At 39.7% G+C, this 20,741-nt stretch overlaps 1 protein-coding gene across 1 annotated transcript in view; it reads left to right on the plus strand.

Annotated features, from left to right (window-relative positions):
- Nucleotides 1-20,741, plus strand: part of LPCAT2 (lysophosphatidylcholine acyltransferase 2) — a 64,270-nt gene that overhangs the window by 11,365 nt on the left and 32,164 nt on the right. Inside the window, exons 3-9 of the mRNA XM_070611902.1 lie at nucleotides 2,390-2,607; nucleotides 3,905-4,017; nucleotides 5,920-5,980; nucleotides 6,886-6,944; nucleotides 8,217-8,251; nucleotides 11,266-11,320; nucleotides 20,049-20,131. Of these exons, the coding sequence (XP_070468003.1) occupies nucleotides 2,390-2,607; nucleotides 3,905-4,017; nucleotides 5,920-5,980; nucleotides 6,886-6,944; nucleotides 8,217-8,251; nucleotides 11,266-11,320; nucleotides 20,049-20,131 (624 nt within the window). The remainder of the gene's footprint in view (nucleotides 1-2,389; nucleotides 2,608-3,904; nucleotides 4,018-5,919; nucleotides 5,981-6,885; nucleotides 6,945-8,216; nucleotides 8,252-11,265; nucleotides 11,321-20,048; nucleotides 20,132-20,741) is intronic.

Here is a 20,741-nt window from a genome sequence, read left to right on the forward strand (position 1 = left end):
GTACAGCTGAAACATACCTGGCTTTCTTTTGTCCTTCCTCAGTTTTCACATTTGATTTTGTCCCCCTATAATAGCTACATATTTTCTGCAGTGGTGTAATTAATTGGATCAATTATATAGTGATTATTAATAAAAGTTTAATTATTATTATAGCCTAGCTTTTTTTTTCTTTTTTGGTAAGGAAGATTGTCCCTGAGCTAAGATCTGTGCTAATCTTCCTCTATTTTGTATGTGGGACACCGCCACAGCATGGCTCGATGAGCAGTGTGTGGGTCTACACCCAGGATCTGAACCCACGAACCCTGGGCTGCCAAAACAGAGTTCACGAACATTAACCGCTACACCAGTGGGCTGGCCCCTAGCCCAGCTTTTTAAAATGTTAGCATTGAGGCAAAATGGAACTGCTTCTCAAGCTCTATCTAATTAGCATGGTATTAGAAAAGAGACTGATGGTGAATTAACAAAATTACTGGTAAAAGTTCATTCCTCTTTGGCAGAACCAAATTACCACCATCTGTGTGTCCTGAAAGTGTGAGCTCCTACTGTGGACTCCGTGGATTTCATAGGAATCCATCTGTGAAATCCATAGATGGGTTTTAGGGTACTGTTGAACTCTGAACTTGCACATGTTTTTTTTTCTACATAAGCATTTATTCCTTTCATCCAAACCTGAAATGAGAATATGTACTCCAAAAATTTTGAAAAACAATGTTCTAGAAACTTTTCAAGAAATATGCAGTTTGCTGTTCGATTCATGTTCTAGTAAGCAAATGTCAATATTAAACACAAGGCTGGTTTGAAGTGAAGCTGAATCTGATGCTGGTGATGACCCCCAGAGAACTAATGCCACCTCAATCCCTGAAAATCATGTTCCTTTGTTTTTTTAAAAAATAACATTCACGGTTGCATGTTATTAAAAAAAAAAAAAAAAAAAACTTCAAGGGCTGTTTTCATGACCCACCAATTCCTTTCAATTATTTCTTTGGTGTCTATTGTTAATGGGCTATGAAAACCTATGATGATGGAAGAAACAGTCTAAGAATCCAGAAAACAGATGTAACAACTGTTAGAAAAGAAAGTTCTGCTTTTGTTAATTAAGCCAGGATCTCTACCTCGTCTCAAATAGGTAACGTTGAAGTTATTATGCAGCACCAGACTTTTGGTCACTTTTTAGACATTTAAATAAAGGTGTTTATGGCCCTGAATTTGGGATACTTTGGAATGTAGTTGTTAGAAGCTACATCACTATAAATCAAAAGTAGGCGGTATGGAAATTCTGTGAAGGGGTGAGCTTTTTATTCTTACATAGAGATCTCAACTCTAAACTACAGGACAAGAAGGCGGGTGCGGTTATTTCCCTGTGCCCTCCGGAAAAGCGCTTTGGCTTTCTGTGTCTCACTTCTCCTTACTGTGAAGTAAATGTCAGGGGAACTTCCTCGGTAGTTAGTTGCTTAATAGCTCCTCCCTATATTGTGATAAGAATGTCGAGAGAATTAGATAGGAAGCCTATTTGTAAACTTCTCATTAGGTGTCTTATGGGAGATGTACGTATTTTATTTTTCATGAAAAGCTATATGCTTATTCATGTACTGAGATGTGCATCCCGTGTTTGCATTTCTACGAGTATGTTTTTGTTTCCCTTGATTGAGTTTATCAAGGACAGAGACTGGCTTTTACTTGTCCTGTGTGTCCAGCGCAGTTCCTGGCACAGTTTGATGAATGAGTTAATCCTTAATGATAGATTTCTTTTTAAAGAGTAAACGGTTAGGTTTCTGGAATTCAGTGCATCTCTGTTCTAAGAAGGCGAGTTAGCAAATTCACTTCTTAAGATTCTTGATGATATCTAAGAGCTGTAATGGTATAGATAACAAACCTTACTTTAAAAAAACTTTTTCCTCAAGTAAGTCGGAGAGAGTTTTAGCATGAGAGTTCTGAAAGTGTTTTGGGAGATAGTGCATCTTTGTTAAGTAAGTGGAGATTCCCAAGGTGACTTCTCTGAAGGGCATTACTCATTTGGGTTTCTCAGTGGGGGACATTCATTCTTGTCACTTTATAGTCACAGAATAATGGAGATATGTATTAGCCAGATGTCCCTGGGAAAATTACTTTACTTCTCTGTGCCTCAGTTTTCTCAGCCATAAAATGGGGGTAATCGTAAATAATACCTATTTCATAAAATTGGGCTGATGATTAAAGACATGAAGCACTCTAAGGTATTCAGAATAGTGTCTGGCAGCAAGAGCTGCATGTAAATGTTAGCTGTTTTTAGCTACATTTTAAAATAAAGTGTTCTGACATGTTTGTTTTGATATTGTGTTTTAGAGTGATGCCCTGCTGTTAGCTACAGTTAGCCAAGCTAATTAGGTCTTTTTTATATTTCTTTCCAAAGGAAAATTACCCAGCCGGTTTTGAAGTTCCTGGGTCGTGCCTTGTTCTTTTCAATGGGATTTATAGTTACTGTGAAAGGAAAGGTCGCAAATGCTGTGGAAGCCCCAATTTTTGTGGTTGCCCCTCACTCAACGTTCTTTGATGGGATTGCCTGTGTCATAGCTGGCTTACCGTCTATGGTGTCTCGAAATGAGAATGCACAGGCCCCTCTGGTTGGCAGTAAGTACTTGTAAGATAACATAGATAAAACATTTTCCTGCTCAGGCTTTCAATTTAAAAAATCATGTATTTCATTGGTAGACTTTTAAAAAACTTTAAAATAAAACATTTCAAACATATTTCCTTTGTTTTAATGAGGCACCATATTGAAAGAATGAATTTAATCAAAAAAGATTAGAGACTTCCCTATCTGTACCCTTATAATCTTTTTTCTTAAGTCTTCCCTTCATCAGTGAACCGTCACCTCTTTCTAGTCAGATCAGTTTTCAAACACCAAACATACTTGGTTTTTCTTTAGAGAGAGAACTGAACCAAAGAATTTTCGAAAACGCAGGTTACATGCTATTTCATGAATTTCTCTTCAGGGTATTAGGCTGATAAACAAGCTAAGTCTTTTCTCCTAACTCTGTTTTCTTCGTTATTGCCCCCAAATCTCCATGAGGGACCAGTGTGTAACTCTTTGAAAATTATGATGTGGAAGAATAAGTGCTTCCTGCCATAAAAAATAATGAAGCAGGGGAAATGTTTTTCCCACCAGATTCTTTGGTCTGTCCCTAAGGTGTTAGTTTCCAGGTAACTGCTCTGTGTTGTCCCGGGGTTACTGCAAACATCCAGCGATGAGAGAGTGGGTGTGAAAGGCCTCATGCTGCCTTGGTGCTCTGCAGAAATAATAGGAGTTCTTGCAGCTTTGTCATTCAGCTGAGAAAGACACACTCTCTCTCTCTCTCTCTCTTTTTTTTTCTGCGTAACCACTTTGCTTTGTGTAATATGGCATTTTCCTGAAAAGTAGTTAAGCACTAGATTTTTGGTGAATTGAGGTTGATTTTGCACATCCTAGGAAGTAACCTACTCACTAGACTGTTGTGCTAAAAATTTTAGTGAAATCAATATTAATTCCCGCTGCTTATGTGTACTGTGAATTCACATAATCAGTTTTCAGGATATTGCTAAAATAAAACAAGATATTCTGGTAGTATATTCCACAGGTTTAATGTCAATTGAGGAAGAAGACCCCGAGAGAGAAAATTGCCTTTGCTTCTTTTCGTATTCTTGCTGCTAACCTCTGTTAAATCAATGAAATCTTTCTAGGTGTAAATATCCACCTCTCCTTTTGAAACCGAAAGCTATGTTGTAGTAAAATTTGAATTGGAATTTTTTTTTTTTAAGTTGTCCTCTTTGATTTGCTAAATTTTAATTTGCCATAAAATTTGTTTCATGATTTATCCAGTATCATTACTGTGGTAGCTTTAGCCAAAAAGAAAAATGACTTGGGTGTGACTTTTCATTTGTTTTAAAGGACTGTTACGAGCTCTTCAACCAGTGCTGGTGTCCCGTGTTGATCCAGATTCTCGAAAGAACACAATAAATGAAATAATAAGGCGTGCCACTTCAGGAGGGGAATGGCCCCAGGTAAAAAGCAGTAGATGTTCATTTAAATATATTGAGAGTTTATTTATTTTACATTTGTAAATGTACTCATTTGGATCCACAGATAGCAATATGTGGGAACACTTATGCTAGATGCCTTTTGCATAATAGAAGCAGAAAAAATGAGTGAGTGTCAAGAAGTCCCCTTCCCATGAGATACTCCATGGACTTAAATGTATCATTCTTTTGTATTCTTCAAACCCTTGGAACCAACTTTTATTTTGTATCATGAAAAGTAATTCTCTACCTGTGCCTTCATTTGCCATTTTAAAGATGAGGTACTGAAGTGCAATATACTCGACAGTAGGGTGGGTTTATTGAAAAAGTGATTAAAACGTTATATCTTATCTGAAGTATGTTCAGATATGCTTTTTAGTTCGGGAGGTGTATCAGAATCATGTGTAGAACTCATCCAGCTTTACCATCTCACCACCCTTTCCCCTGAAATGCCTTTTGAAGATGAGGAAGGGGCAACTTTCATTGGATGGAGAAAGCCTCATGGGTGATTCTGATGTGTCCCTCTACCTGTGCCCAGGTGATGTCTAGCAGAACTAATGGTTTTGCAGTGACTTGGTCACCCATGATGATGTGTGATGTCAAAGCACCAAGAGCAGTATGACCAAGGGGTTTTGGAAACCAAAGCATATGAGGAATGATTTAAAAAGTAACTGGGAAGAAAGGACATTTGGAATAAGGGTTTGATTTCTCTCTTTGGATCCAAGTAATATATCTAGGACTGGGAGGGGAAAGTTCACAAATAGATAGATTTCACCTCATTTTACTCATCCTGAGGAACTTTCTGTCCAGAGGTAGAATGGTCTGATGTGGAATCCTTTTCTGGAATTTTCAGGCATTGGCTAAGCAGCCACTTGGGGGGGATATTGTAGAAAGAATTCAAGCATTAGAAATACTCGATGACTTTTAATGCCCCTTCTAGCTCTGAGATTTTAGGATTTACTCCCTATCCATTCCTTGTGAATAATGTAACTATGGAATTTCCACTGAATGATTTGTATTTGATACTGTATCTGATTGTGAAATCAACCCATTTTTTTAAATTCGGGAATGGAATTGCACCTATTCATAACTTTTATTTTACAGATAACTTCTTTTTATGGCAATTTAGCCTAATAATGCTTTCCCTCTCTGTTATGAAATACACTAAGTAAATACACACACTAACTACAGTGAGTGTAGGAGTTTTCTTACTTTATTTTATATACTTAGCAATTTCCTCATTGCTAAAGCCTAAAAGCTGCAGAAAATCAAGCTGCTGTTTTATTCACTTACTGGGGAAGCTAACTCTCCTGCAGTCCTTCATAGGAAAAACATGAAGGAGTATGTTAAAAGCTAAAAACGCTTCCTCAAAAAAAATTAAATTGTATTCCATATGTCAACTAATTCAAATAAGCATAAGGCCTATTGTAAGCATTTCCCCCTTTGTCCTCCATACTTCCCTAAACTATATGTTGTAGGAGTGAATAGCAGTTAGTAGGAAAACTAAAACACAGAAGTAGGGAACGATTTGGTTAAGGATGTCCAGGAGTAGAAGACAGGATTTAATGTACGCTTTGACCATCACTTAGGGTCTGTGTCCTCTTTTAAAGTTATTCAGATCATAGCATCATCATTAAGAAACATTTACTAAGTGTATTCCCTATTCAAAGTTTTAATCCATTTTCTAATTATCTTAATGACCAGACTCCACTTCTTTTAGAGGAAAACCGAATAGTCTAATTCTAGCTTTCATTAGTCAAGTGTTAGCCTTTTATGTCATTTTTGTTTTGTAAAGACTGGCAGCTATTTGTGAAATCATAAGAAAGCAAGTAAAGAGGTAATCTATTAATTAGACTGAAATGTTAAATCTTTTCCTTTTCTCCCAAGATGCTAGTTTTCCCAGAAGGTACTTGTACTAATCGTTCCTGTTTGATTACTTTTAAACCAGGTGAGAGAAATTAAATTATGTATCATGACAAAGTAGTGTGGAAGGTTTCTCAAATGATTTGACAGCAATACACACAATGACTTGTTAGTTTGCTCTGAGCTTTTCTTCTTTTCTGATTAAAAGTTTTAAATGTTGTGAATCTACTCTTTTACTTTCTCTTTTGGTATCATAACCCCTTCTTCCTTGGAGTGTCCTGGGGGGTGTGTGTGTGTTTCTGTGTGTGTGTGTGCCTGTCTGTCTGTCTGTCTGTCTGTGTCTGTTGTTTGAGCAGGAACCACTGGCAGATTTTTCTTTTCTTCCAAGGATCCCCTCACAGACAGCTGGGGTCCTGTGTCATCAAGTAGGAAACCGATTTCAGTTTTCATTATAATGCCTTCAAATGCCTTCTAGAGTTCACTCCTTTTTTTAATATTATGAAGTCATGAATTTCATAGTAATGTGTAATTTCATGGTAATTGGTGACACTTTAAGACATTTTTGTGTTGGCTGCTGGAATGCTCAGCCAAAGTTAGAACTGACTTCCAGCAAGTGTGCTAGCTCTTGCTTTAAGCACTTGGTTTCACCTAGATTTTCTTCTCCTTATTTTCCCTTTGTCTTGATTTTATCATTACTTTTTTAAAAAAAATCCTGTTGAATAATAGGAATTTGGAAAATGAAAACAAGTGGAGATGTAAACTAATAAATATTTTAAGTGACTTAGATACATTTACTATTTTGCTTACATAATTCTGAATTTTAAAAATCTCATTTTGGTAGACACTAGGGATTTACCAACATATAGCAGATTGTTTATGTGTACTCTTAAAACATTCAGTATATGTGTGCCATTTGTTATTAATGTTTTCTTTATTGTAAAACTTGTATTCATATAAAGAACATGTCATAAAATTTCTGTGTGGCTACAGGGGCCTTCATTCCAGGAGTTCCCGTTCAGCCAATCCTCCTCAGATACCCAAACAAGCTGGTAAGCATAGCACTTTACTATGGGAAGAATTGCACCATCCCAAACAGCGCAAATTCTCTAGGACATCTTTTTGTATTTGAATAAAGGTATGAATAGATAAATGGTGGAAGCAGATGGATAGACTCATTTTCTTTGCCACATTTAGTTTTCGAAAGTTTTCAAGATAGGCACATATTTGTTGATATCAATGTTACCTATTGTTTTTGCTCTTACTAAGCTACAGGAGGACATTTCCTCAGCTGCTGCTCTATTGTCACTATGATGGGATGATACAGTCTCAGACTCAGGATCTCATTAGACTGGATATTAGGAAAGTTGCATAAATTTGTGATTTTCGTTAAGCCTAGAAGGAAACGTTTCCAGATTCAATCCATGGTCATTACTGGTGGAGAAGGATTGAATTAGTAGCATAAATTTGGGATAGGCTTGGTGTTTAATTACTAGCTCAGTGCTTGCTAGCTGTGTGACTCTTGGCAAGCAGCTTAAATAAGAGACTTTCTGAAAAGAACCTAACATCCTATAGAAGAACCACAGTTGGCTCAGAGCCTCTTCTGCTCCAGCTGGCATATTGTTGTCTTCTGGATATTAATTGTGCCACCATTTTCCCAAAGAAAGCTTTTTTGGAGGATGTTTTGGTTCCAAAAGGAAACTTCTTTACTAGAGAATTTGCATAAAAAGGCAAGATGTAAATATTAATTATCTGTGTATTGAAGATTAAGACTTCTTGATCAATTCAACTTTCTGTTCAATGGCTAGTTTCTTAACCTTAGACAACTATGGCTAAAAAAAATCTATCAAACTTTTATTTGTTGTGTTTCTGCTTATGGGTTTGCATTTGTCATTTTTTCACATTCTTCCACTGTGCGCTACTTTAATCTTTTTTCCTAAATCTTTTTTTGTAAATAACTCTTTTTTTGGAGAACTGATGTCTTCTGGTTTTTGTAGGCAAATTAGTTATCCAGATATGTTCATATTAGGAGAAAAAGAGCTAAGCATGCACAATAATTTAAAAAAACAAATTCAGAGCAACTTAGTTCTGTAAAAAGATGGGTGGCTACCTAAGGAAGGTGGATCTTTGCTATGCAGATACGTAATCTGAGCATTCATAGGTCAGTTCACTGTTGTCTAACAATAGTAATATGCTTGTTTTACTTTTCAACATATTGCTTTTAATTCAGAAAAAGTGCATGAATCCCAATATTAAAATAAGGTTTTTGTATTATGGGGTAATTTTTCTCTGGACTAACAGTTTAAATACTTTTGTTATTGTAGGATACTGTGACTTGGACGTGGCAAGGATATACATTGTAAGTTGCTTATATCTGTTATCATTATATATAGATTTTATTCTAGTGGAGAAAAGTAAAGATAATTTATTTATTTACTTTTAAACCTTGTGTTTGTAAAACTAGAGATTTCTAATCAGATCCTTAAATCTTGCGACTGAGAAGTCTCTAGAGAGAGGGTAACTGTCCTGCCTGTTAACCACCAGAGTCTCTGATGTACAGAATTCGGGCTGTCTGTCATGTTCTAATGGGTCTCAAATGTTTATCTCCCAATTCTTAAGAAGCGTTCCAGTGACCCAGTTTGCATCCTGCTCAGCTTTAATTTTGCAGTTTCACTTGCATCGCAGATTCGGCATCACGCAGTGTCTCCACCGTTGTTTTACTCCTGCTTTAAGCAGGCCAGGGCAGTTGAGTCATATGGGCTGAAATAGTTGTGATTTGTCTGACTTGAGGTGAGAAAATAGCTCACTGAGCTTTCAGTTCCGTTCTTGGATTTTAAAGGCCGAAAAATCAGCAGTTTCTACAAACATTTAAGAGAGGAGAGGAATACGGTTTCACCATTAAGCCAGCTGAGGTGAAATAGGGCTTTGAAAAAACAGAACAGGTAGAATCTTGCTTTCTCTCAAGAAGGTCTTTTGTTTAGTTTCCACGGGAAAAGTCTGAGCCTGTTTGCCTTTTGGTGAGAGCCCTGTGAAGCACCGGGGTTTGAGGCTGCCCTGGGGCTCACTCACTGGTGCCTTTTGATGCTGTGATATCCAGAGTTCGGGTAACATTGTCAGTGGGTAGGTGACAACCACTTGGAAATATTTAAAAGGAAATCATTATTTGCCTTCAAGTACATTATGGGCTTCCCTCTATCCTTGTTAGACAATCCAAACAGCTTCTGAAAGTCGGATTTTTTTATACTGCGTATTTATTTTCTCCATTTTGTGTGTGTGTGAATTGCTTTGAAATAACAATTTAAATCAGGACAGGTGATTGATGGGCCCATTGCATGTGTTAATGTTTATTAACATATGAGACATTTATATTCCTGTTATGCTTTAGTCCTTGGTAATTCAAATTAAGTAAATGACACCAAAAGTAAAGAACGTACAAAGATGATGTGGATGCTATGTTATCTTTAGCTCTTCAGGAAATCAGTTTATTCATTTGGCAAGAATACATGTTGTATGTCACTGCTGATTTTGAATTCCTGGTTTTCAGCTTTTATACAAGGGAAAATTAGGAGAAAAAAAGTAGTATGAGAGCATTTTAGAAAAAGAAGTGCCTAAAAATTGGGTGGATAGTGTATTTCTATTTCCTGAGGTGTGTCGTTCATGGCGTCTTTACAAGTTAAGTTCCTTATGGAGATGGTGGCTTTGGGTTCACTGTGCAGTCAGTATGACTTTCTTTTTGGCTTTGCAGTAGTCTAGGTAGGTGTGAACGTCAAATAGGAGAAGTCTTTTCTGGAAGGGGGATCAGGGAAAGAAAATAGCGTGGTTTGGTTAATCTGGCCTTCTAACCTGGGAAGTGTGTGATAAAGGGAAAAAGAAAATAGGAGAGAGAATTCAGAAAAGAGGAAAAAAAATTTCATAGTTAAAGGTTTCTTAGGATGTATAAAGAAACACAAAATCTTCAAAGGGCCCAACTTTGTTCTGTCCAGATGCCACATTGCGTTTCCTGTGGTAACCCTCATTTCCACCTTCACCGTCTGATCTGCTTCGTGACGTGTTCAGCACTGTGTCTGTTCCTTCTAACTCAGTTTTCTCGCTTGCCCTTGCTCTCACTGCTGCTCTCCACTCCGATTCTAAGGAAGAGACTCTACACCAAAGGAGGTTTCCTCGGAGAGGAGGATAAACTTAGGAAGTAAACTTCGAGAGGGGCGGCTGTGGAAAAGCTGTTTTGTGTCAGTCGAAAAAGTGTTTGTTTTGTGTGTCATGTGGACAATGCAGGTTGAATGAGATCTTATGTGTGGTTTCATTTTTTTTTTTTTTTACAGCATTCAGAATTTACAGAACAGAATTATCTATTCAAATGCCTGAATTCCAAAGCTCAGTTTAAATAAATAAAGATTGATTTGCTTTATGGTAAATAATATGGATTGACTTGTTTGCTTGGGGTTGGTAGTGAAAGATTTTTTCCCTTTCAGATGGAAAGTTTGAGAACCAGTACTTATATGAGCAATTCATAATTAATTATGGAATTGGTAAATCTATTTCCTAAATTCTTTCCTTAAATCTCTTGTTTCAATTCCTAAATTGCTTGTCTTAGGTAAATCTCTTCAAGTAATTTTTACAGATAAATCATATTTTAATTTCTTAATAGCAAAAAAAGGTTGGTTGATTGTTTTCTTAAATATGTCATCTATTCCCGTTTGAGATTTCTGGGTCATCTGTCTAAATGAGGCTAAATAAAAATCCTACAGAAATCTTATCAGGGAGTCTAAATATATACCAAAAATCTGCAAGTAGGAACAGCTGTTCCCAAAATTATCTTTGAGGGGATTGGTTACAACCACTTGAAAGAAAGCCTTTGTCTGGCTTTACAATGAAGTTTAAAACTCTTCAGGAAATTTCCCCGTAACTAAAACATTTATTAGTAAGTGGGACAATTATGATAAAGTTTCTGCTTTTAAGGGAAGACCCACTGATTTTTTTTTTTTTTTTTGATATCAGAAAAGAGTTGAGTCATGTAATCTACTCAGGAGTTTCCTGTAAACACATTTACGTACCTTAAAATGGGGCCTTGGGTAGTTTCTCTGGGGACTTAGGCCTGTGAGTGTGAATTGTCAAGGAGATTCAAATGTGGGGTTTAGTCTGCAGCTCTGACTCACAAATACATACTTGGTATTGCGTTGGGTGGTTTAACTTTCAACTATCAGGAATGGTTGTCTGAGCCCAAGAAGTGTCATAGCTGCAGTGTAGCACCTATAAATGCAAAATGCAAATGACGTGTGACGCCGGGGTGCTTGTGCGTAAAGAAAGGATTGTTGAGTAACATTAGATGGTACTGCGTTACCGTATAAAGATGGCCTTCTCTTTTTTTCTCTTCAGCATTCAGCTTTGTATGCTTACTTTCTGCCAGCCCTTCACAAGGGTGGAAGTTGAGGTAAGTCATTCAAAATGTAGCCTTGGAACTTGAGATCTGGCTTTTCCTTTTGTTTTGAATTTCTAGTCTAGGGAGACCAGGTGTATAAAGGTTAGAAGTTAAATCCACCACATTTAACATGAGCCTGGTCTTTCACAAACTGCCTATCTGAAGCCAGGTTGTCAGGTGAAGCCCTTGGAATTATATTGGGAAACTCTTCAGAACTGCTGGGAACTTCCAGCATGTAACCGCCTGGCTGGCAGAGTAGCATCGCCTGCTCCTGTCTTTTGCTTCGTTTTATGCTGACCTCTGCCAAGCCGAGTGGTGTGCCTTCACATGCTGACAGAGGGAGCCCCACAACCCCGGGAAAAGTATGTTCTGTGAAAGCTGAGAAGTGCTACTCGGGGTTTTGAGAGAGACACCGAGCTCAGGGCCCTCACTTTTGGAATCACTCTGCACGTGGAAAGCCTGAGAAAATCATACCTGGGGGGCAGCTCGTGCCGTCCTCCACAGGGCAGTCTTCCCGTCTGAGATGCCGTGGCAGGTGGGGAGTCGGGGAGTAATTAGATCTTCCTGAAAATTCTGACCAGATTTTTAAGACTCTGAAGGCTGGTTCCAGCACGACTCTTAGATTCTAGGAATGATGCAGAATGGACCCCTGAACTCAGAATCTGGTTGGTTTTGGTAATACCCTCAGATAGCCTCTGAAGAGAGGACCAGAATAGTGGGTCCCCAGCTCTTGCTGGATTTTCCAACGGCATCCATGGATTGTGCAATGAAAACCTTAAGTCTGCATATGTGGTTCAGAGTCTTACGTGGGGGCCAGTACTCCACCTGACACAACTGTGGAATTTAAGTGACGAGAATATGATTTAATTTTGCTGAATAGCCTCGTCGTTCAGCCATTTCGAGGTTGTCAGCAATACCAAAGCACAGGAGGGCAAACTGTATTTCAGAATGAGTTTAACTTCAGTGGAATTCTTCTTGAGACTTGCAGGTTGTCTGCCTGCCTTGAAATATCTGTTTATTAATTATGTGCCACACCGCCCCACTTTTAAAACCAGCTCCGTATCTCTCAGTGTGACCAAAAGACGCTAGTTCTTGGAGTATACTTAGATATTTCTAGAGAAAAAACTCATCCACGTCCTAATCCGTTTAGGAAGTACCAAGATAAACAAAATGAATCAAATTTCTTTTCTCAAGACTTCTCAGTGCCTTTGAAATGTTTGACGACAAAACCCCCTTTTCTCTGGATATTCCTTGGAGCCAATGTTCTACAGAATACACTTCAGAAAGCCCTGTATCATATTGTTTCTAAGCACTCTGAGCACTGCAGTTCCTTCTTTGATAGCTGTTCAGATAGTCTAGCCCTGTTTCCTTTCTCTAAAAGAACAGGAAAAACCCAACTTAAAACAGCCATGCTATATCTTCTCTGCAAATTCGGAAGATTGCGTGTGTGCGTATATCTGTACAAATCCACAAAGAATGTGCGTAGACCGGTCCATAGCATGCACACAGAACTGTAATTTTTTGTCTAGCAGGTGTCTCAGTGGCCAAACTGTATTACAACAAAGGTGTGCAAATTCCTCATTTTTTTGCCCTGACTACTGTTACCACATTTCCTTCCTGTATCCAGGCTTGCTTGCTTTCTTTTTTTTCAATTACAATATTTGCATTCTCCAGCTGCTTCTTAGACCTGTTTGGATAATATTTTCTGGCAAAGAAAAGAATGTATCCTTTGTTCGATAACTTCACAAACAAAATGGCTTTGAACCACTTTGAACCAGTTTAGTGGCTGGATGCGTGGCGATCTGACGGGTTAGGGTGTGGTGCAGAGCAAGAGGATAAGTTGTGGACTTCAAATTGAGTATCCTTATTTAATTGTATTTATTTTAGATTTATGATGCTACCTGACATCCAGAGGACTGCTAACTATGTTACCATTTTTGGATCTTTTGATTCCCCACTGTTCCGATGGAACTGGAAATGCCCCAGCAGTCCTCTGGCACTAAGTCTGTGGACACCCTGGCCTGACGGGCTCAAGAGCTGGGCGCTGTGTCTGGGCCTCCAGCCTTTCCACCACGTCTGAGGGGACCCAGCCTGAGCGGCCCCACGTGTAGCTTAGTTAGAAGTCTCAGTGCACTTAGTTGCTTCAAATTCGATTATCTTGGTTGTTCACAAGCACTTTCCTCTCTTTCCTATTTCTTTAAAATTGGTGGAGAGCCTAGTTATTATTTTTAATGTATGTTTTTAGAACTTCTTGATTATTAATTAGGTAAACCTCATTCAAGATGTATTTCGGGAGACCGTGGTCTTAGTTTTATGGAGTGGATTATTAAAGTGCCCTTTAGATACTCTGCTGTCATGAGTCACAAGACATCTCAATATGTTGGCTGCAGTTTCCCTTAGTTTCGCAGCTCTCCCTTCATTAATGATGATTATCAGACTCTTGAATTCCCAGAATCATCAGATAGCTAAAATCTAGAGAATGTGATATTGTGGAATATTTCCTTAAAGCCTCTCCACCCTGCCTCTCCGTTTCCCCAATACAGAGGCTTATCTTTCGAAAGGTTATCATTTTCTTGACTCTTGGATTTAAAAAATACAATAAATTCCAAACCTCATGCCCAGTGTGATTGGTCTCCTGGCATCCTTGAATGATGATGCATGTGGGTCTGCAGAATGGTTCTACTGAAAGTTATTCTTTGAATCATAATGTGGCATCATGGGTGTCCTTAAGGAGTCTTGTAGTGATTACTTTTATCAGCCAACTATGTCACAAGTATCCTTAATAAGCATATGGTTTAAGGGCGTAGGAAATAAGATAACTAGTAGAGAACATCTCACCATATGATATAAATTAAGAGCCTGCTGGTTTATCTCATGAGAGAGAGTACATCCAGTCAGACTATGTAGCACTATGTGGGCGCAGCTAGTTTATGAATGGAAACATGGCGTGCACGTTGACTGCAGCGTCAGTTTCCTTCTTCATAGACTATAGCTCAATTTGCATTCAAAGCATGTTGACTTTAAAGCCATCTGTTATAATACAGATACATAAAAATGACTTGTCTGTAGGCATAGAGACATATTTTGCTTTAGGAAAATTCCTTTGCAAAGCTTCTAGTGAGCTTCTAGCGGCCACCATTAGACCTGCAATACTTTGTGATGGGCAATTCATTGTCTTAATAATAGAAACTTTTTAAAATTATTATTTAAAAAAATTCTGGTTTAGAAAAGGATTGTAATTAATAATGAGTGTTGTGGTCAACACCAATAGATTTATATCACTTTTAAAATCTCCAAAGAACTAATTGCTTAGGGAAGGTTCAAATACATTTATAGAGTTTATTTAAATCTCCAGAAACATTCAAATGATTTGTAGTTTTGAATCTAAAGTGAGCCTTTTAGAAAACCTCCATAGCACAAAGACACCCCCCTCCCCCACGCCTCATATGTACTTGTTCTAACAAAACTAGTTTCTCCAGGAACTTGCTAGAGTTCTGGAATTTGTAAATAGTAATCTAGAGATGGAGTGTTTGCAAAGAGGATTAGCTGGGGCTTTTGTTTCTGTTCTGCTACTACCTACCTGGATGTGCTGGAGCAGATTCCTTAAGCCTCTCTAAGCCTGTGGTCTTACTGGTAAATGGGGGGATAAGAGGACCTATTTTATAGGGCTGTGTGGGTTTCATAAGGTTACCTTTGTGCTGACACGTGGTAAGTGTTCAGGAAGCGTTAACTTTTATTTCCCTTATCATCTAGATTTTTGGGAAGGAAACAGCCAATGCCCATAAATACCTTCATTCTTTTGCATTTTCTCTTTCTGAAGACTTAAAGGGAGAATCATGGGAAGAAATGGAACTACGCATTTATTAAGATGCATCTTTTAAAATCCTTTTCTGTTACTTGGGAAAAAGAAAAGATGGATCGTAGTATCATCACTCATCAATCTTTCTCCTCATCATCACTTATTTAGTAGAAAGGAATGTGCTTGATGTGGTCAGGAAACAATGAATAAACCAGTTCTTGGTACTGTCTCCTCACGTGAAGGACTGGCTCTGGGTAATGGATAGTCTTAAACAATAGGCTGAGGAATTTTGGCTTTATCTTGTGTGCAGTCTAAGGCCCAGGAGGAGGTAGGCGGCTCTGGGACCAAAAGCACAAACAGGGGGTATTGGTGTGGGAAACACGTTAATTAGTCTCCTCTTCGGCTGGGTCAGGTCAGCATGGGGTAGGAGTAGAGAATGTTGAAGCGAGGAACAGGATGGAGCTGTGGAGCCAGGCCTGGGTGCGGTGGAAAAGGGAGTTGAAGATGTCCACGTGGGCTGTTGTAGGGACGAAAGACTTTCCTCTACCCCGCTGTGAAGTGCACTGACCACAGGCGGATCAACAGGTGAAAAGGCATACAAATTTATTAATTTTTAATATTATGTGCACCAGGGCATCACAGGAATAAAAAGGGAATACTCAAAAAAGTAGTGAGATTTGAAAGCTTATATGCCCTCTTAATGGGTGAAGGAAGGGAAGATAGAGGCCACTTAGGGGAGAGTAAATGATTTTTAGGAAAGATAGATGGGTCTTTAGGAGAACAGATGAGAGAGATGATAGTGTGTGATGAAGCTCGTCTGGGTGTAATGTCGACTTCTGGTCTGCTCTCCCCTGATAAGAGGCGGTCTTCCCTGGCTGGTGGAACTCCCCAGGAGGGTATTTGTGACTGCCGAGTTCCTTTTGAAGGATCAGACTTTAGGCGGATAAGGGGAGTTCGGAGAAAGCCTGTCCCCGCATTTGCTGTTCTTCAAGTACCTACAGCTCAAAATAATCAATATACCACACGGGCATACTTTGGGGTTGCATACCCTGAACCCCTGCATTGTCTCCTTTCTAAAGTTGAAAGCAAAGTGCCATAGAGATGAAAAGTGGAGTTGCAACCTGAGAAGCAGGGATCGTGTTTAAAACAGTCAAATATGATGCCAGCAGGCCAAAAAGGCTATAAAAGGGCTGCTGAGCAGCAGCGAGGTTCGGTTTAAGGAACTTGATCTTCGCCTGTTGCGTACACATTAAGGAAATAGACTCAGCATTAAGATCACATATTTTAGCACACCTGCACAGTTTAAAAAGACAAGGGAAGATCTTTGGCAAAAATAAAGCAAACAAAAAACTATCTATCTATCTGGAGGCAGTATGACCATCTTAGGAAGTAACATAATTTTCAAGCAGCTGTGAGGAGCCCTCTGAACGTTAACATGAATTTGTAACAGCTTCAACCAGTAAGGTTTCGTCCCTTTGTTCAGTGTCCCTCAGTGGTCTCTAACACGAGTGGGAAGGTAGGATCAGGAGAGGTGACTGAGGGTTTGGGGTCAGCACCGTGGGAGTGGCAGAAGTGAAAGATTTTAGGTGACAGGCCATATGGAAGTGTCTGACTCCCCAAGTCCAGTGGAGAGAGTCAGCCAGAGGTTGCCAGGATGGAGTGGATACAGAGAGCCCTGTAGGTCGCGGCAGTGACCATCAGGCCGTCGCAGTCTGTGCAGAACTGGGTAGGGGAGAAGTGATAGACAATGATGGAGAATGAGGGGAACTCACTGAAGAGCTTGTCAGAGGAGGAGGCTGGAGACATGTTTGCTTCCCTGGCGGGCGTGGAGGTGAGAGGACTATCTGTGGGCACACGAAGGGGCAGTGAGATCCGGATGTCAGATGGGTCATCAGTGTGGATGCTGGGGATAATGAGAGGGGATGAACGTGGAAGGGAGAACATGGGGTCCTGGACGGGGACAGTAATAGATAATGGCAATCACATTCCTCTCTCTCTGGTTGATCTTCCTTCCCCAGTAAAGGATGTGTTCCTGCTGTGAGCCTTGAATGACTTGTACAAAAGGGAAACATGGGATAGAGGTCAAGGGCTTATCCAAGGAGAGGTCACTTTTTATTAGAATTTCCACTGAATCGCTTCTCAGGAGGCCTAGGGGCTTCCAAGGGCTGTGAGTGTCAAGTCTAGGCTTTTAATTATTTTGTGCCCTCAGTGGGATTTTTTTCCTCAAGAGTAAAATGCCAAGCCAATATGAGATTATTAAAAATCTTGTCGTGGACAATATTACCTGCCCTGGAATGAACCAAACCCACAGTTCACTGGATTATGTTTGCTTAATAGTGTAGCAGCCACTTATTTTCAGGGTTTTCAGGATGTGCTTTTATGACCTACCAACCAAGTGTATTATAAATGATCATTTGGCTTCTTTTAAAAGTGAAGAATTATATGGCAATTTAAAACTTTATTATGTTATTTTGTTAGAGGTTTTCTGAACATTGATTTTCACGTGCTGTTTTCTTCCCTGGATTTCATACTCAGCAAATATAAGAGATTTTTCTAGAACAGAATGGAGGGAATTTTTAGAAATATTTATTTGCAAAGCTAGTTTATTGCTCTGGATATGTAAGTGATGTGGGGACCTCTGGTGGCTTAGTTTATTTTTCCATCTTAAAGAATAACTGGACATGAAGTGGAAAGCTAGACACAGGATTCCAGTTGGAAAGGACCTTGGAGAACATCTAGTCAAACTTTTTCATCTGCGAGGAGTGGGAACTGAGGCCCGTAAAGGCTGTGAATGACTTTCCCGGAACCACACGGCAGAGCAAGGCGGCAGCCCTGCTGAGTGCCCTTTCTGCAGCCTGCCACGGCCTCCCTGGAGAGGATGTTAGTAACAGACGTGTGGATAGTGAAGTGACATGCAGCACATCCTGCTGTCCTGCCCATCCATTTTACCCTAAAAATGCCACTTCATCCGTGCTGTCCTCCACATCCTCACTCCCTCCGTTCGTGTCTGACCGTCTCTCCTAGGCTGACTGCAATTCCCCCGCTCCTTCCTCTTTGATTTATCCACTCCCCAGCTGTGAAGTTACTACTCAAAAGCTTGGACCTGGTCACGCTACCCACTTGCTCAAACTTCGTCTCTGAGTCACCATTGCCCATAGGCTTCTTAGCATGAGTAACAAGATGTGAAAACAGGTCCATGTGAGTCCATAAGTGGTGTTATTTTTACAGACCTCTCTTTTTCTTTCAAACTGTGGCCCTGACACTTGTGTGTGGCCTTCACTCTAAGGTTTATTCCCTTCTTGCCCCTTTCTTCACCTATCAAGTGGAAATGGTAGAACTTGCTTCAAGGAATTGTTGAGACTTAATTATATAAAACACCCAGCACACAGTAGGTGCTTATGAACAGTAGCTCCTATTGATGGACTGAGCTCCTCTTGTCATAAATCTCTACCCACCCCGTGGAGAGCTCTTGAGGGCAGGGACGTCGTGGTTATGTCTTCAGGGCTTAGTGCAGTGCCTGGCACACAGTAGGAGCCTAAACAGTATTTGTCAAATGGAAATGAGCCATGAGATCTTGAGCAAGTGGTTTCACCTTTGTGACCTCCAAATCCTTATGACTAAATCGAGAGGATTAATGAAATGAAATAATGCCTATAGAGCGTCTGGCACGGCGCCTGCTTCACAGTTATAATTCAACAAATAATAGCTATTGGTGAAATCATGTTTATCCTTAAAAAGCCAAGATCGAGCATTAGCTCTTCTGTAAAACCTGTTTGGCTGCTCTTCCCTGCCCCCTGGACAAATTAATCATTTCCTCGCTGCTTCATACTCCGGGAAGGATGGTTGAGTGGGGAAAACGAGATTTTAGAATCTGGTAGACCTTGGGCTGTGACTGTGACCTGGTAAGAAGGGCAGCAGTGCTCAGTGCTTGCTGCATTGTCTGTCCTCTGGATCCTCTGTGGATCTCCTTTAGAGCAGAATAGGGGCCTGTCAGTCTTGCCTGGCGTAGAGTAGGTGCTCAAAAAATATGTACTGATTTAAAAATTACACCCAGCCTTGTTCATGTTAGCAAACTATAAATAAAAATGAGGTCAGTACAAATGAGGCATCACAGAATATCAACTGGAGAAAAAAGTAAACTTTTAAATGATAAAGCAAAACATGGTGTTAAGCAAAATCTAGAAAGCCAGTACTAAGGGTTTAAAAAAAAAGCAGAAGAAATGACAAAACAGAGTTTGATCAAATGATAAAAATGTGGCTGATATGGGAATGGATGGAGAAGACAAACTATAAAAGACAAAATAATGATAATAATAATGATATTTCACACAAAGAGGTGAAAGTAGAAAGTGCAGCTCTGAGAATAAGATCTTAGTAGCTATAGCTTTAAGCTTCCAGAATTCCAGATGTTAGCTCATTTCATCCTCACAACAGCCAGGGAAGTAGCTGATCATAGCCCTGTTTTGTTTTTGTTTTCTAGTGAGGTGCCTTTAAAATGTTTTTTAATTTATTTTTTACTTTTTTTTTTAGCAGTTGCAATGTTTATTATTAAATAATACGTTGGATGACATACGCAGTTCTTTTTAACTCATTCTGCAGGCACATGCCCCAGGATCTTTGCACTGACTATCCCACACTGTTAAATCCACTTCCCTATATGACCTAGGGATAGTAGTTCGTGGTTAGGACCCCAGGATCCCAGCCCTCTTTTTAGAGCTGAGGCAGTTCAGAAAAGTTAGAGGGCGGACCAGTTAACACACAGGCTGACCTGGGGCTTGGACACAGACTCCTGAGCCCACCCTCCATGTTCTTTCCCTGACATCATATAACCTGCACTAGAAAGGCAGGCGCTTAATATAATGATGGGTTATAAATTAATTTATTCAGCATTTAATGTTTGAGACCTAACGATTGTAATGGAAGGATATATTTGTCTTTCAGTTTATGCCAGTTCAAGTACCAAATGAAGAAGAAAGAAATGATCCGGTCCTTTTTGCCGATAGAGTCCGGAATTTAATGGCTCAGTAAGTGTCTGTATGTGATTATAATCAGTAAATAGTTTGAAAATTATTGGTAAGCGACATTTAACATAGTTTTAAGGTTTCATTGTTTTTTTTTTTTTTTCTGAGGGCCTCATTCCCCAACTCGTTTTGGTAAATACAGTAATGTGCCCAGGAACGTGGTCAGTCAGACAGTCTTGTAAATATTTCCCCAGCTGCAGCCCCAAACTAATGGACATGTGTCTTTGTTGGAAGCGGGGCCAGGAGGGTACAGTTACCTGAAGAGACCGGCCAGTGCCATCTGCGGGGCGGATTCTCCCAGGCTGGCCCATCGGCCTCAGGCAAAGCCTGGAGATGGTCTCAGCACTTCCTATTAGGGCCGCCTGCTGTCCCCTCAGCCTCCAAGCTGCCAAGGCTGGGTGTTCCGAAGGCATGGATGATTCTAGCACCAGGAAGGAGAAAGTTTGCAAGGAAATGCAATAGATGCATAGAAAAGGGAAAAAGTCACCCCCCTTAAGGGATAGCTGTCAGCTTAGGATTTAGAAACTACAAAACATAGGCAAATGTTTTCCTGCACTTAAGGGAGTTTTAACTGGCTCCTTGTCTAATTGGATAAGTCACCTCTCGTCCTGTA

Source organism: Equus przewalskii, chromosome 3 (assembly GCF_037783145.1).
Source record: "Equus przewalskii isolate Varuska chromosome 3, EquPr2, whole genome shotgun sequence".
Classification (NCBI taxonomy): domain Eukaryota; kingdom Metazoa; phylum Chordata; class Mammalia; order Perissodactyla; family Equidae; genus Equus; species Equus przewalskii.